Source organism: Apteryx mantelli, chromosome 33, assembly GCF_036417845.1.
Source record: "Apteryx mantelli isolate bAptMan1 chromosome 33, bAptMan1.hap1, whole genome shotgun sequence".
Lineage (NCBI taxonomy): Eukaryota > Metazoa > Chordata > Aves > Apterygiformes > Apterygidae > Apteryx > Apteryx mantelli.
The window spans coordinates 2946660-2959160 of record NC_090010.1 but is presented as its reverse complement, the minus strand read 5'-3'; the positions used below and the strand labels follow the sequence as shown (position 1 = coordinate 2959160).

Genomic DNA, 12501 nt, shown 5'->3' with positions numbered 1-12501 from the left:
ACGCGATGGGAGGGAACAAAGGGACGGGAAGGCAGTGGGACTGCGGCGACACCACGCGGGGCAGGGCGACCCCTCACTGGTTTCCAAAGCGGTAATTGCTGGAGAAATTGTGCCATTTCCCAGGAGCACCGAGAGGAGCAAACCGCAAGCTGCAGGCGAGGAATGCCTGGCCGGCGCAGGAAAGGGGCTGCGACGCGGGGCCGCGGGCTGCGTGGGGCCGTGGGCTGCGCCTGGGGACAGGCTGTGTCCGGGGGAGCCGCCGCGGCACAGGCGATCGCACACACGTGGCTCCGATGCTGCGTCCGTGCAATCGCACGTCAAGCAGGATTGTGCACACGAGACAGCGCAGGTGTGCGGAGATCACAGACACAGGCTGAGACTCAGGCTTGCATGCTCACACCCGTCGGCACACGCGTGCAGCAGGGTGCACGCTTGCTGGCATCCACGCACACACCCGCTTTGCACACGCCCTGCATTGCACATGCCTCTTGCACGCGCCTCGTTCACACTTGTGCTCCCTCGCATGCTCACAGCACATTCCTCTCATCTGCCCCCCGCTCCAGACTTGCTTCCAGAGCCCCCCCAGTCCTCCCCAAAACTAAGCGATGCCTTCGCCCCCACCGTGCACCTGCCACCCCATCTCGCCCCTGGCCCCCAGCCTGCGCCCTCCCAGCGCTGCCCCCAAATTCAGCCTCCCTTTGGCTCTGCCACCAGGCGAGCGCTGGTGAAAACAGCCGTCCTGGGACCGTGGGAAGCCCTGAAATACCTGGCGCTGCCCCGGCGGGTGCACAGACCTGCTCAGCCCTCAGCCGTCGCCCAGCGCTGCAGCCCCGGGGTGGGGGGGGGGGGGGAAGCTCGGCAGCGAGACCCAGCAGCCGCGACGGCTCCAGCAGCGCGCTCAGCCTGCGGCACGAGTGCCCCGCTGCCGGCTGCTCCGCGGCCTTAAATAAGGGGCTCAGCCCCGGCACGGCGTGGGTGGGCGAGCGGCGAGCCGCCAATGGGGGCCAGCGGGGGGCCGGCACCCCCACCCGCGGCTGCCCGCCCGCGCAGCCACCGTGTCACCAGCAGGCACCCGTTGCACCCGCAGCATCACGCCGCGCCACGAGCGCGCCCACGCTGGCACGCCGGCTCCCCGCTGCACCATGCCGCCCTGCCGAACCGGGGCCTCGGGCCAGAGGCAAACCCCAGCCCTCCCCCAGCCCCCGGCTCCCCCGGTGCACACGGGGGACGCAGGCGAGCGCACAGCCCCCCCCCGGCACGCACACACACAGCATGGCCATCCTCCCACTGCGACACGCGCTGCTGCGCTTGCTCTGCAGCCTGGCTTCAGGGCTGGCACCACGATGGGGCTCCGGTGAGCTCCCAAACACACACCCAAGTCACACGCATGTGCACCCATGCACAAATGCACGTGCTCATCTGTGCACACGCATGCACACATGCGTGCACACGCATGCACAAGCTGCATAATGCCTGCCAGCCGGGGCCACGCCAGGGGCTCCGGCCCCCCAGCCCCCTTTGCATGGTGGCAATGGGGGGGCCCAAAGGTCGGGGCATGCAGGGATGGGGGAAAGATGGAGAGAACAAGGAGGGGGGAGAGACAGGGATGGGGCAGGCAAAAGGAAGGAGGGAGCCAAGTGCAACCTGACCAGCGAGAGCCCGGACCGCGGACCACGCAACAGGCAGAGCCGCACAAGGCGCCGCAGCCGGGCCGCATCTGCAGAGCCGCTGACGTTAATTAAGTCGGAGCTGGGCCAGCGATGGCCTAATTAATTAATAACACCTACTCGCGCGGTGCCAAGTGCCACACAGCTGCGAAGCGCAGCGGCGCCCCGGGCTGTGCAGGCTTGTTTACGGCTCTCACCCCTCTCCGTGTGCAGCCGAGGGGTCCCGGCGTGGCGAGGTGATGCCACCCCACTGGTGGGGAGATGGGAAGGGCACTGGCGCCCACGTGGCTGGGGCACGTGGAGCCGTTGGCCCCAGCGAGGTCCCACACGCGTGCACGACCCACACGTGCACACACGGCCCCAGTGCACGCCCCACATGCAGGCACGTGCACAACCCACATGCGTGCACACACTGCCCCAGCACGTGCACGGCCCACACGCATGGATGTGCACAGCCCACACACGTGCACACCCCACATGTGTGCACACAGCCCTGGTGCATGCCCCACACACATGGATGTGCACAGCCCACATGCGTGCACACACAGCCCACACACGTGCACATGCATGTCCCCCACACATGGACACACGCCCCACACGCATGCACACACACGCCCCACCCGCGTGCACCCACGGTCCCAGTGCCCTGGCACGCGTGCACCCACGTGCCCCCACAGCGCTTGCTCCCAGGCCCACCTGGGAGCTGCTGCTGCCGCTGACGTGACGGGGACTTGTCAGCTCTCAAAGTCAACAGGGTGGCATGCAGGGACGGGAAAAACAAAAACCCTCTCGGGGAGCGTGACGAGTGCAGGAGAGCAAAGGCGGCGGGGGGCCGCGGGGAGGCCGGGACTCCGGGGGCGGCTGGCAGCGGGGCTGCAGCTGGGCAAGCAGAGGAGCCGAGCAGGGCCACGGCCACCCCGGCACCTCCCAGCTGGGGCCCAGCCGCGGGGAAGGGGCGCGGGGGGGGGGGGAAGCTGCGTCACCAGCGAGTGCCCCGGCACAGGCAGAGGAGGCGGCACGGGAGGCTCCGTGCCGAGCCGGGGGTGCAAATGGGGTGCCATGCTGGGGATGCAAAGGGGGTCCCAAGCCAGCGGGTGCAGAGAGGGTCCTGAACCACGGGGTGCAAAGGGGGGCTGGAGCCAGCAGGCGCAAAGGGGTTCCTGCACCAGGCTGTGCAGGTCCCGTGCTGGGGGTGCCACAGGGGTCCGGTGCCAGTGGTTGCAAAGGGGATCCTGTGCTGGGGGTGCAAAGAGGGTCCGGCGACGGGGCCGGGCGACGCTGCAGGCGGAGGGGAGAGGCAGGTGGGTGCCGAGGGTCCCCCCCGCGCCAGCCGCCCGCGACCGCCCGGCAATTGCTCCTGCGTCCGAATGAGCGCGTGATGGGAGACGCGGCCGCAATTTGGGGGCCTTTCCAGTCGCCGCCGCGCTGAGGTTGCGCTGCAGTCGGCGGCCGGCGAGGTGCGGGGCCGCGCGGTCTCCCTCGCCGCGGGAGCTGCAGGGGTGACGGCCCTGGTGCTGCCCCTCGCCCTCCTCCCGCACGGGACGCCAGGGGCCCCCGGACACCGGGGTCCCCATGGCTTGCAAGAGGGGGGCCCGGGGGGGAGAGGGGGCCCCCCCACGGCGTCACCGTCACACGCGTGACTTCAGCACAGCTCCGTTTAATGGGTTTGCAGCAGCGCCGCGGTGCACAGGTGCCACGGGAGCGGGCGCCGGGGGGACGAGGGGGCCCGGGGGGGCTCAGTGGACCAGGACCTCCATCTTGTGGCTGCCCTTCTTCTTGCAGACGGGGACGTCGTGGCCGCCCTTGGCCGACTCCACCACGGTGACGGCCACGTCGCCCTTCTGGAAGCGGGTGGAGAACCTGGGGGGGGGCGGAGCCATGAGCGGGGGGGGTGGGACACCCCTGGCCCCGCCCCCCACCCCGCCTCCTGCCCAATGAGCTGCGCGGGCTGTGCCCTCCGCCAATCAGCACCCTCCGGCTTGCGCCCCACCCGCCCTTCCCTGTACCCAGCCCGAGCCCCACCCTGGCAGGCTCCGCCCCCATGATGCTAACCCCGCCCCCAGGAGACCCACCCGTGAAAGCCCCGCCCCTGCAAGCTCCTCCCCATGGACATAGCACCACCCCCAGGAGACCCACCCATGCAGTCCCACCCCTGTGAGCCCCGCCCTCAGAGGCCCCACCCCTTCAAGCCCCTCCCCCTGTAGGCCCCGCCCCTGTACTGGTCGGTGATGTGCAGGGGCAGGGCCTGGGCCGTGGTGTCCATGAGGGTCTGGTGCAGGCGGGTGACGAGCTCGATGAGGTGGTCGCTGACGAGCAGGAAGTCGCCCTTGGCCCCCCCCGTGGAGGTCTGCGGGGGGGGGGGGGAGAGGGTTCAGCCCCGCCGGCCCCCGCCGTGTCCCCCCGTCCCGTCCCGTCCCATCCCGTCCCCACCTCCTTGAGGTGCAGCGCCAGGAAGCCGTCGGAGAAGCGGGTGACGGAGACGCTGCGGATGTCGCCCAGGCTGAGCACGGTCTTGGGCTGGGCGCCCTTGGGCTCGGCCAGCATCAGGTGCTCCGTGGTGAGCAGCAGCAGCCGCGGCACCGTCTGCGGCGGGGCGGCGCGTCAGCCCCGGCCCCGGCACGGCGCCCCGCCGCCGCCCCCCCGGCCCCGCGTCTCCCACCTTGCCGCTGGCTCGGTTCACCTTCCTCACGGCCTCGGCCATCACCAGCTTGTCCTTGGCCACCGCGTGGAGCTTCTGGTACTTGGGGTTCTGCTTCAGCCCCAGGTACTCGCCCTGGAAGGGCTGCGGCAGGCTGGGGGCATGGGGGGGGGGGCCGTGAGCCGCCCCGGGGTGGGGGGGCCTGCAACCACCCCCCCGCTGTGCACCCACCTGTGCCCTGCACCCATCTCCCCCCATGCACTCGCCTGCTGCATGCACCTGCCTGCTGCATGCACCCATCTCCCCCCGTGCACCCACCTGCTGCATGCACCCATCTCCCCCCATGCACATGCCTGCTGCATGCACCCATCTCCCCCCATGCACCTGCCTGCTGCATGCACCCATCTCCCCCCATGCACCCACCTGCTGCACGCACCTGCCTGCTGCATGCACCCATCTCCCCCCGTGCACCCGCCTGCTGCATGCACCCATCTCCCCCCGTGCACCCGCCTGCTGCATGCACCTGCCTGCTGCATGCACCCATCTCCCCCCGTGCACCCGCCTGCTGCACGCACCTGCCTGCTGCATGCACCCATCTCCCCCCATGCACCTGCCTGCTGCATGCACCCATCTCCCCCCATGCACCCGCCTGCTGCATGCACCCATCTCCCCCCATGCACCTGCCTGCTGCATGCACCCATCTCCCCCCATGCACCCGCCTGCTGCATGCACCCATCTCCCCCCATGCACCTGCCTGCTGCATGCACCCATCTCCCCCCGTGCACCCGCCTGCTGCATGCACCTGCCTGCTGCATGCACCCATCTCCCCCCGTGCACCCGCCTGCCCCCGTGCACCCGCCTGCCCCCGCCCATCCCCGCAACCCTGGCCGAGGCGGCACCTTTTGGGGTACAGCGTCTTCTTGTCCTTGAAGAGCTCGCTGGCGCAGAGCTTGGCCTGCAGCAGGGCCCTGCGCTGCGGCGTCAGCTGCTCCCGGTACCTCTTGCACTGCCAAGGGAAGGGAGGACGCGGTGCCACCGACCCCTCCGGAGCCGGCTCCGGCCCCGGCCCCGCTCCTCCCATGGCCCCGCGGCAGCTCCCACCTTCCAGCGGTAGAAAATGTCTTTCAGCTCCTGGTTGGCGCCGGCCAGGAACTTGTAGGGCGCCGGGGGCCAGGTCCGGTCCGTCACCGCCAGGGGCGGGAGGTTGTTCCGCAGCCCCACGAGGAACTTCTGCACCTGGGGCGAAAGCGCGGAGCCGTCGGGAGCTGCCGGAGCCTGAGGGTTGGGGATTCGGGGCCGGGCAGAGGCCCCATGCACAGCCCCCCTGCCCCGCTGCTCCGTGCCCTGCTCACCAGCCGCCGGTAGATGAAGTTGGCCAGCCGGGCGCTGGCCCCGGAGCGGAAATACTTCTTGTACGCCTTGCGGACCTGCGGCGGGACGCGGCCGTCAGCGGGGATGCGGCCCCGGGGGATGCCGGCCGCAGGGTGTCCATGCACCCGGGGCATCCGTGTACCCGGGGCCCGGCAGCGCGCGCCCCGCGGACGCGAGCGCACAGGGGCGAGACAGAGAGCCCCAGACAGCGGAGGGACAGCAGGACAGAGCAGCGGGCAAGGAGAGGGCGGCCGGCTCGGCTCAGCTCGGCTCGGCCCCGTTACCTGGTACCCTTTCCAGTAAGCCGAAATGGTGCTGGCGGCCCGGTGGCGGCGGCGCTGGGTCTTCAGCTCCCGAAGGAGCCTGCGAGACTGCGGAGGAAGGATCAGAGCCCAAAGGAGCCCAGAGGCGGGGGAGAAACACCAACACACATAGGGAGCCGGAGGGAGAGAGGCAAGGCAGGAGAGGAGGAAGGAAAGACGGAGAGAGACGGGGATGAGGCGGGTCCGGAGCAGCGCGGGGGCCTGGCCTGGCCGGGGGTCGGCTGCGCCCCGGCTCCTCCGGGAACCTGCCAGGTCCCGTGCTGCAGCGCCGGCTCACCTTCCAGCCCCGCGCGTACGCCTGGAGCAGCAGCGCCGAGCGCCTCATCTGCTGGTACCTGCACTTTTGCTGCGGTGGGAGAGCAGGGTGAGCGGGACGCTGCCGTGCTGGGGGACTCCGCGCTGCGGATCATCCCCCTCCCCGGCTGCGGGGCGGATAGATGGAGCAAGACGCAGCCAGCGTCCCCCTGTTACCATGTGGCCCCGGAACCAGGCGGCGATGAGGATCTGGCTCTTGCGCATGAGCTGGAACTGGGTCCTGCACCGCCAGCCCCGGAACATCTTCTGGATGAGGGTGGCCAGCTCGGCCACGCGCTCCTGCCGCCGCCGCTCCAGGTCGAAGAGCTGGGGACGGCGAGGGCGAGCGCTGGGGGCGCGGAGCGGGTCCGCAGCCCCGTGCCAGGGCCGGTGCGGTGCTCAGCCCTCCCCGCCGCGTGCCCTGCCCGGACTCACGGTGCGCGGCGAGCGGATGAAGAGCTTGCTGTGCCCGTACGCCAGCTCCTCGGCGGGGATCGGCAGCTCCGCCAGCAGCACCTCGACCCCGGTCCTGTGCCGTGACAGGGGGGATGCGGGGCTGTCAGTCCTGCCTGCGCCGGGGGGCGGGCAGCAGAGGCCCCCGTGCACCGCCTTCTTCCGTGCACCATGATCCCCTCCACGTGCATCGTGTTCTCCCGTGCACCACGTTCTCCCCATGCACCATGCTCCCCCCGACACCGCACCTCTCGCTGCCCGCCCAGCGTGGCCAGGTCTTCTTGCAGAGCATCTTGTAGCGCTCCAGGAAGGGGCCGTAGAGCTGGCGGAAGGCGTAGCCCGCCCGGCGCACCCGCACGTTCTCCAGCAGCCCCAAGTAGCGGATCTGCGCCAGCACCAGCTCCGGCGTGAACAGCATCGCCGTCTTGGTCTCGTTGGGCTTGATGCACCTGGGGAGGAGGGCGAGCGGCGGGCTGGGAGCGGCCCGGTGCCGGCCGGGGCCGGGGCTGGGGCGCAGGACCCTGCCCGGCTCCTACCTGATGTAGTTGGGGTTCTTGGAGTAGAGGTTCTTCATGAGCGTTGCCACCGAGGCCTTGAACTGGGAGCCGGCGGTGGGGGGCAGCTTGAGGGAGACCTTCTGGGGGTCGCCCTCGGGGAAGAGGGAGCGCAGCAGCGGGTGCCGCGAGGCCCACATGGCCTGCGACAGGTCCCGGAAGAGCAGGTCGTTGTTCTTCTCGATGAAGCCCGTCGCGTTGTAGGTCACCTGGGAGCGGAGGCGGCGTCAGTGCCGGGGGCCGCGGGGCAGGGCGCGGGAGCCCCGGCGTGGGACATTCCCGCGGAGCGCCAAGCCGGATGCGGCCCCGACCTTGCCGGCGTAGTGGTGGATGCGGAAGCAGCGGGGCGGCAGGCTGACATCGGTGACCCGCTTGGCGTTCTGCGTCGCCTTGCTCTCGTAGTGCCGGTGGGCGGCGCACACCTGGTCCAGCTTGCCGAGGAAGGTGTCCTCGTTGACGGTGCCGGGCCGCAGGCACTCCTCGTCCAGCATGGCCAGGATCCCGCACGTGCCCTGCGCCGTGACGGGCAGCGTCGCCCCGAGCCCTGCCGCGCCGCCGTCCAGCGCCCCGAACCGCCCCGTCCCTGACCCACCCGACCACCTGCGTCCAGCCCGCTCCCGGCTCTGCCGAGCCCGGACTCGGCCCGGCGCGAGGGAGGGAGCTGGGACACGGACACGGACACCTCCATGCATTGGTGCAAAGTGACTCACGTTCTCAATCAAGTTGCAGATGATGCTGTTGTCGAAAAACTCCACCTGGGTCCACTGGATGCCCTGGGAGCAGAGCGGAGTCAGGTGCACGGCCCCCCCCCCCGGCCGATGCGGGGCAGGAACCGGACGTCCGGCAGCAGGGAAGGGGATCCCGAATCCCTCCCTGCCTTCCTGTTATTGAGCCTGCTCCCGGCAGGGAGCAGGGCGAGGAAGGGCCGCGGCGTGGAGCCGTCTGGGGCACTTCCCCGGCCCCAGGCTGCCGAGGGGCCGCGTCCGGCGCGGCAGCACGGAGCTGGGTACCTCTCGGATGTATTCCTCCTGCTCCTCCTTCAGGGTCAGCAGGATGAAGATCTGCTGCAGCTTCTCGTTGCAGTAGTTGATGACGAACTGCTCGAAGCCGTTGTCCTGCGGGAGAGGGGTCCGCAGCCCCGCTAGACACCGTCCAGCGCTGCCCCGCGTCCCACCCACCGCCCGCCCCGGGGGCCCCGTCGCTCACCTGGAAGATCTCGAAGCCGTAGATGTCCAGGACGCCCATCACCTTCCTCTGCTTGCCCGGCTTCACCTGGGGGGACGCCGGGCGCTGAGCCAGGGCCGGCCGGGCCGGGCTGGGGAGGGGGGGAGGCGGCGTCCCCGGCCGCGGCGGACCCTCACCTGGATGCTGGTGTTGATGCGGTTCACCAGCCAGTCGAAGAGGCGGCCGTAGATGTTCTTGGCCAGCGCGTCCCGCCCGTAGTAGCCCTGGGGAGAGGAGGGCAGGGCTCGGCGGGGGCCCCGGGCGCCGGCCCCGCGGCGGGCAGGGCGGGCGAGGGCAGGGCCCCCCGCGCACCTGGGAGACGCTGAGGCTGGTGAGCACCACCTCGTCGCGGGCCTTCACGGTGCGGGAGCACAGCGCCTGCTCCAGGGTGCTGGGGTCCAGCCCGACGAGCTGGCAGATCTCCTCCAGCTCTGCGGCAGAGGGAGGCGGCGGTGCCGGGACCGAGCCTGCGCCCCCATCCCGGCTCCCGGCCCTTCCCTACCTCGCGGCTCCGGGATGCTGCAGGCCTCCATCCCGCTGGCCTGGAAGCGGCTGCTGAGCTGCACGTTGCCCAGCTTGAGCACGACGGCCGTCACCTCCAGCAGCGCCGTCACCTCGGCCGGCGAGAAGCCGATGACCTCCATGGCGTTCTGGGGACAGGGACGGGGGCTCAGCGGGGCGGGACGGGGGCGATGGGCCACTGCGTCCCCCCCCGGCCCCAGCCCCAGCCCCGGCACCTGCACGGCGCGGAAGTTGGCAGCGTCGTCCACGCCGGGCAGGCTGCAGCTCTCGCGGTTGAGGTAGCCGTAGTGCCGGCAGTCCTGGCGCAGCCTCAGCCGCTCTGGGGGGTCGGGACGGGACGGGGCTCAGCTACAGCCCCCCACTCCCGGCCCCCCCCCCCCAGGCCCCGGCACCTACGGAGCAGCTCGGCCGAGCCGCCGGCCAGGAGCTGGTAGAAGATGTGGAAGTTCCTCTCGCCCCGCACGTGCCGGACGATGCGGGATTTCTCCAGCAGGTCTGCGGGGAGGGGGCGAGCGTCAGCGGGGCGGGGGGCCGCGACGGGACCCCCCCCCCCCCCCCCGCTGCGGCACTCACAGTTGCTGATGACGCCTCCCAGGGGCTCGCCCTTGAAGTCGAACTCCACGTCCATGTATTTGCCCTGGAGAGGGGCCGGGCTGAGGGCATCCGCAGGGAGCCGCTGCCCGGCCCCGGGGCTCCGGCCCTGCCGCCCCCCGCCCGGCACTCACGAATCGGGAGGAGTTGTCGTTGCGGATGGTCTTGGCGTTGCCGAAGGCTGCGGGAGGAGGAGGAGGAGGAGGAGGAAGGGGGGGGTCAGGCAGTGGCGGGGGTCCAGGGTGGCTCCAGCAGCCGTGCCGAGCCCCCGGCCCTGGGCACCTACCCTCCAGCACCGGGTTGGACTGCAGCAGCTGCTCCTTCACCTTGGTCACCTCCTCGCCCTTGCCGCACACGGCCGCCACGTAGGACATCACCAGCTTGCTGGCCTCTGCGGGGGGGGCAGTCAGCGCCAGGGGGGCGTCCGTCCCACCGGCCCCACGCCCCGCCGGCCCCCGGCACTACCTGTCTTGCCGGCCCCGCTCTCGCCCGTGATGAGGATGCACTGGTCCCGGTCGCGGTCCCGCAGCGAGCGGTAGGCGTCATCGGCGATGGCATAGCTGGGGACCGGGGGGGGCAGAGAGGGGCTGGAGGGGAAGCGCCGAGACCCCCCGGTGCGGCCGCGGGGCTGCCCCATGCCGCCGCCAGACCCCGAAGCCCGGAGAGCGTCCAGGGGGGCTGGGGGCGCCCAGACCGCTCGCCGTCCCCCCCCCGCGCTCACATGTGGGGCTTCACAGCAAAGAAGTTGCAGCCGTGATACTCCTGCACCTTCTCGGGGGTGTAGATGGGCAGGGAGCAGTAGGGGTTCACCGAGATCACCACGTTCCCGATGTACGTCTGCGGGCGGCGGGAGGCCGTGGTGCGCATGGGGCTGCGACGAGCCAGCCCAGCCCCTGCGTCCCCTCCTCCCCATCCCCATCCCCCTGCGTCCCCGTCTCCCCATCCCGACCCCCTGTGCTCCCTTTCTCCCCATCCCCCTGTGCCCCCATCTCCCCATCCCCATCCCTCTGCGTCCCCGTCTCCCCATCCTGACCCCCTGTGCCACCCCCCTTCTCCCCATCCCCATCCCCCTGTGCCCCCATCTCCCCATCCCGACCCCCTGTGCCCCCCTTCTCCCCATCCCCTGTGCCATCTCCCCATCCCCAACCCCCTGCAACCCTTCTCCCCATCCCGACCCCTCTGCGCCCCCCTGTCTCCCCGTCCCGCACCCCGAGCCCTGCCGCCTCCCCTCCCTGTGCCCCCCAGCCCGCTGCCCACGTAGATGTCCTGGTGCCGGAAGCGCTCCTGCAGGGCATGGAGCAGAGACTCCTCGGTGAGCGGGTCCAGCAGCACCAGGTCCCCGACAGCCGCGGCATCCAGCAGTGAGGCCGTGGCTTCCATGGCCGGGCGGCTCCGGGGAGGCTGCGGGCAGAGCGAAGGGGGCTGCAGCCTGTGGCAAGGTGACAGCCCCCTCCCTCCGGCCCCCGGACGCCTGGGCTCTCAGCCGCCCGGGGTGGGCAGGGACGCACCAAGACGCACGTGCCAAGGCACGAAGCACCGGCTGAGCCCGGCACAGGGTGGAGCAGGATGCGGCCCACAGCCAGGAGGATGCAGCTGGGACCGTCCCCCCTGCCGGAGCCGGTGGCTCCGGGTCCCCGTCGTGCCAGGCACCGCGGCAGCGCGGGCAGCCCTCGGGGACGGGGACAAGGCACAGAGCGCTCCTTCGGGGGACCCTGGCGTCTGGGCGGGGGCTGCGGGGGAGGCAGGATACCCGGACTCTGCCTGCAGCGGCTGGTGGGAAGCGCGGGGGCCAGCCAGGAAGCTTGGACACCTGGGCCCTATTCTTGCAGCACGGATGAATTCAGCCTCCGCTTCCTCCCTCCTTCCTGGTAGGGGGGAGCGGGGGCTGCAGGGGGGGGACAGGCGCAGGGCAGCCCAGCAGCACCCAAGGGCGAGCGCGCTGGCTCCCCCGCCGCCATCCGCCCCAGGGCACGATCCCTCGCCTGCCTTTTATAGAGCGCTCGTGCTCCCTTCAGACCTTCAGCCTCGCTTTACAGCCCGGGCGCTGCGCTCGCTCGGCGCGGGGCTGCAAACCCGGCCCTGCTTATCAGCGCCCGGGGAAAGGTCGCCGCGAGCGGGCAGGGAAGGAGAGGGCGAACGGGGGGATGGAGACAGACCCGGCCAGGGCCGCTCGGCTTCCCTGAGCAGCAGCCTCCAAGGGGACGTGTCCCTGCAGGTCCCCGCAGCCTCCCATGGAGCTGGGCACCCGCACGGAAACCCCCTCTCTGCTGGGCGAGGGGCCCCAGGCTGAGCACCCACAAGTGGGGGCTGCTGGGCAAGGGTCCCCCCCCCCCCAGGACTCCAGGGCAGCCCCAGGCTCCCCTCCGTCACCCCGCCGCTGTGCTGGGGCTCGGAGCTCCCTGTGCACCCTGGGATGGGGGTCCCGTGGGGTGGGGTGCCCCCCGGGATGTGGGCTCCATGCATGGGGTGCCCCCAGCCAGAGGCCAGGATGCCGGGGGGATTGGGCGCGTCCGGCTGCCGGCTGCGAGCAAGGGGCTCCGCGACTCACCTCGCTGTCAGCGGCAGCAGCTCCTGGAGCGGCTTCGGCCGGGGCTGCCTAGGAGCCGGCCCAGCCCCGCGGGCGCTGGCCAGGACTGGCCCCTGAGGGGCGGGGGGCAGGAGGGACCTCCCCCGGGGCACAGCCCAGGGAAAGGGCTGCTCCGCCAGGACCGCTCGCACCCGGGGAAACCGAGGCAGGCAGCGAGCGGGGAAGCGATGCCAGGCTGCCCGCCCGCCCGCCCCCGCCCATGCCCCGCGCAGTGGGCCCAGCCTGGTAGGGCTGTTACTGCTGCGTTTTCCCCACGCCCCCAGCAACAGTTTATAGC

General features: G+C 71.4%; 1 protein-coding gene across 2 annotated transcripts; it reads right to left on the bottom strand.

The window, feature by feature from the left end:
• Positions 1-3308: 3308 nt before the first annotated feature.
• MYO1A (myosin IA) lies at positions 3309-12406 on the bottom strand. 2 transcript variants are annotated; one of them, XM_067313960.1, is made up of 29 exons: positions 12186-12406; positions 10895-11038; positions 10359-10474; positions 10103-10197; positions 9924-10028; positions 9772-9818; positions 9620-9683; positions 9443-9541; positions 9262-9365; positions 9027-9174; positions 8837-8955; positions 8662-8748; positions 8507-8572; positions 8311-8415; positions 8011-8073; positions 7612-7812; positions 7283-7509; positions 6995-7195; positions 6729-6822; positions 6471-6620; positions 6277-6345; positions 5961-6047; positions 5658-5732; positions 5407-5541; positions 5205-5311; positions 4327-4459; positions 4098-4250; positions 3887-4014; positions 3309-3527 (listed from the first exon to the last, which is right to left on the bottom strand). In XM_067313960.1, exons 2-29 carry the CDS (start codon positions 11015-11017, stop codon positions 3404-3406), a joined length of 3225 nt encoding a protein of 1074 aa, XP_067170061.1. In that variant the 5' UTR covers positions 11018-11038; positions 12186-12406; the 3' UTR covers positions 3309-3403. The 2 variants fall into 2 exon arrangements, with proteins under 2 accessions (XP_067170061.1, XP_067170062.1); XM_067313961.1 differs by lacking the exon at positions 5961-6047.
• Positions 12407-12501: the final 95 nt, after the last annotated feature.

What these genes read in the sequence shown, in the direction of transcription:
- MYO1A (XM_067313960.1), bottom strand. Translation starts at nt 11,017, where the DNA reads ATGGAAGCCACGGCCTCACTGCTGGATGCCGCGGCTGTCGGGGACCTG. An exon ending in CCAGCCTCAGCGTCTCCCAG is followed by an intron (nt 8,749 to 8,836) that starts GTGCGCGGGGGG and finishes TCCTCTCCCCAG; the next exon opens with GGCTACTACGGGCGGGACGC. An exon ending in TCCACCACTACGCCGGCAAG is followed by an intron (nt 7,510 to 7,611) that starts GTCGGGGCCGCA and finishes CTCCGCTCCCAG; the next exon opens with GTGACCTACAACGCGACGGG.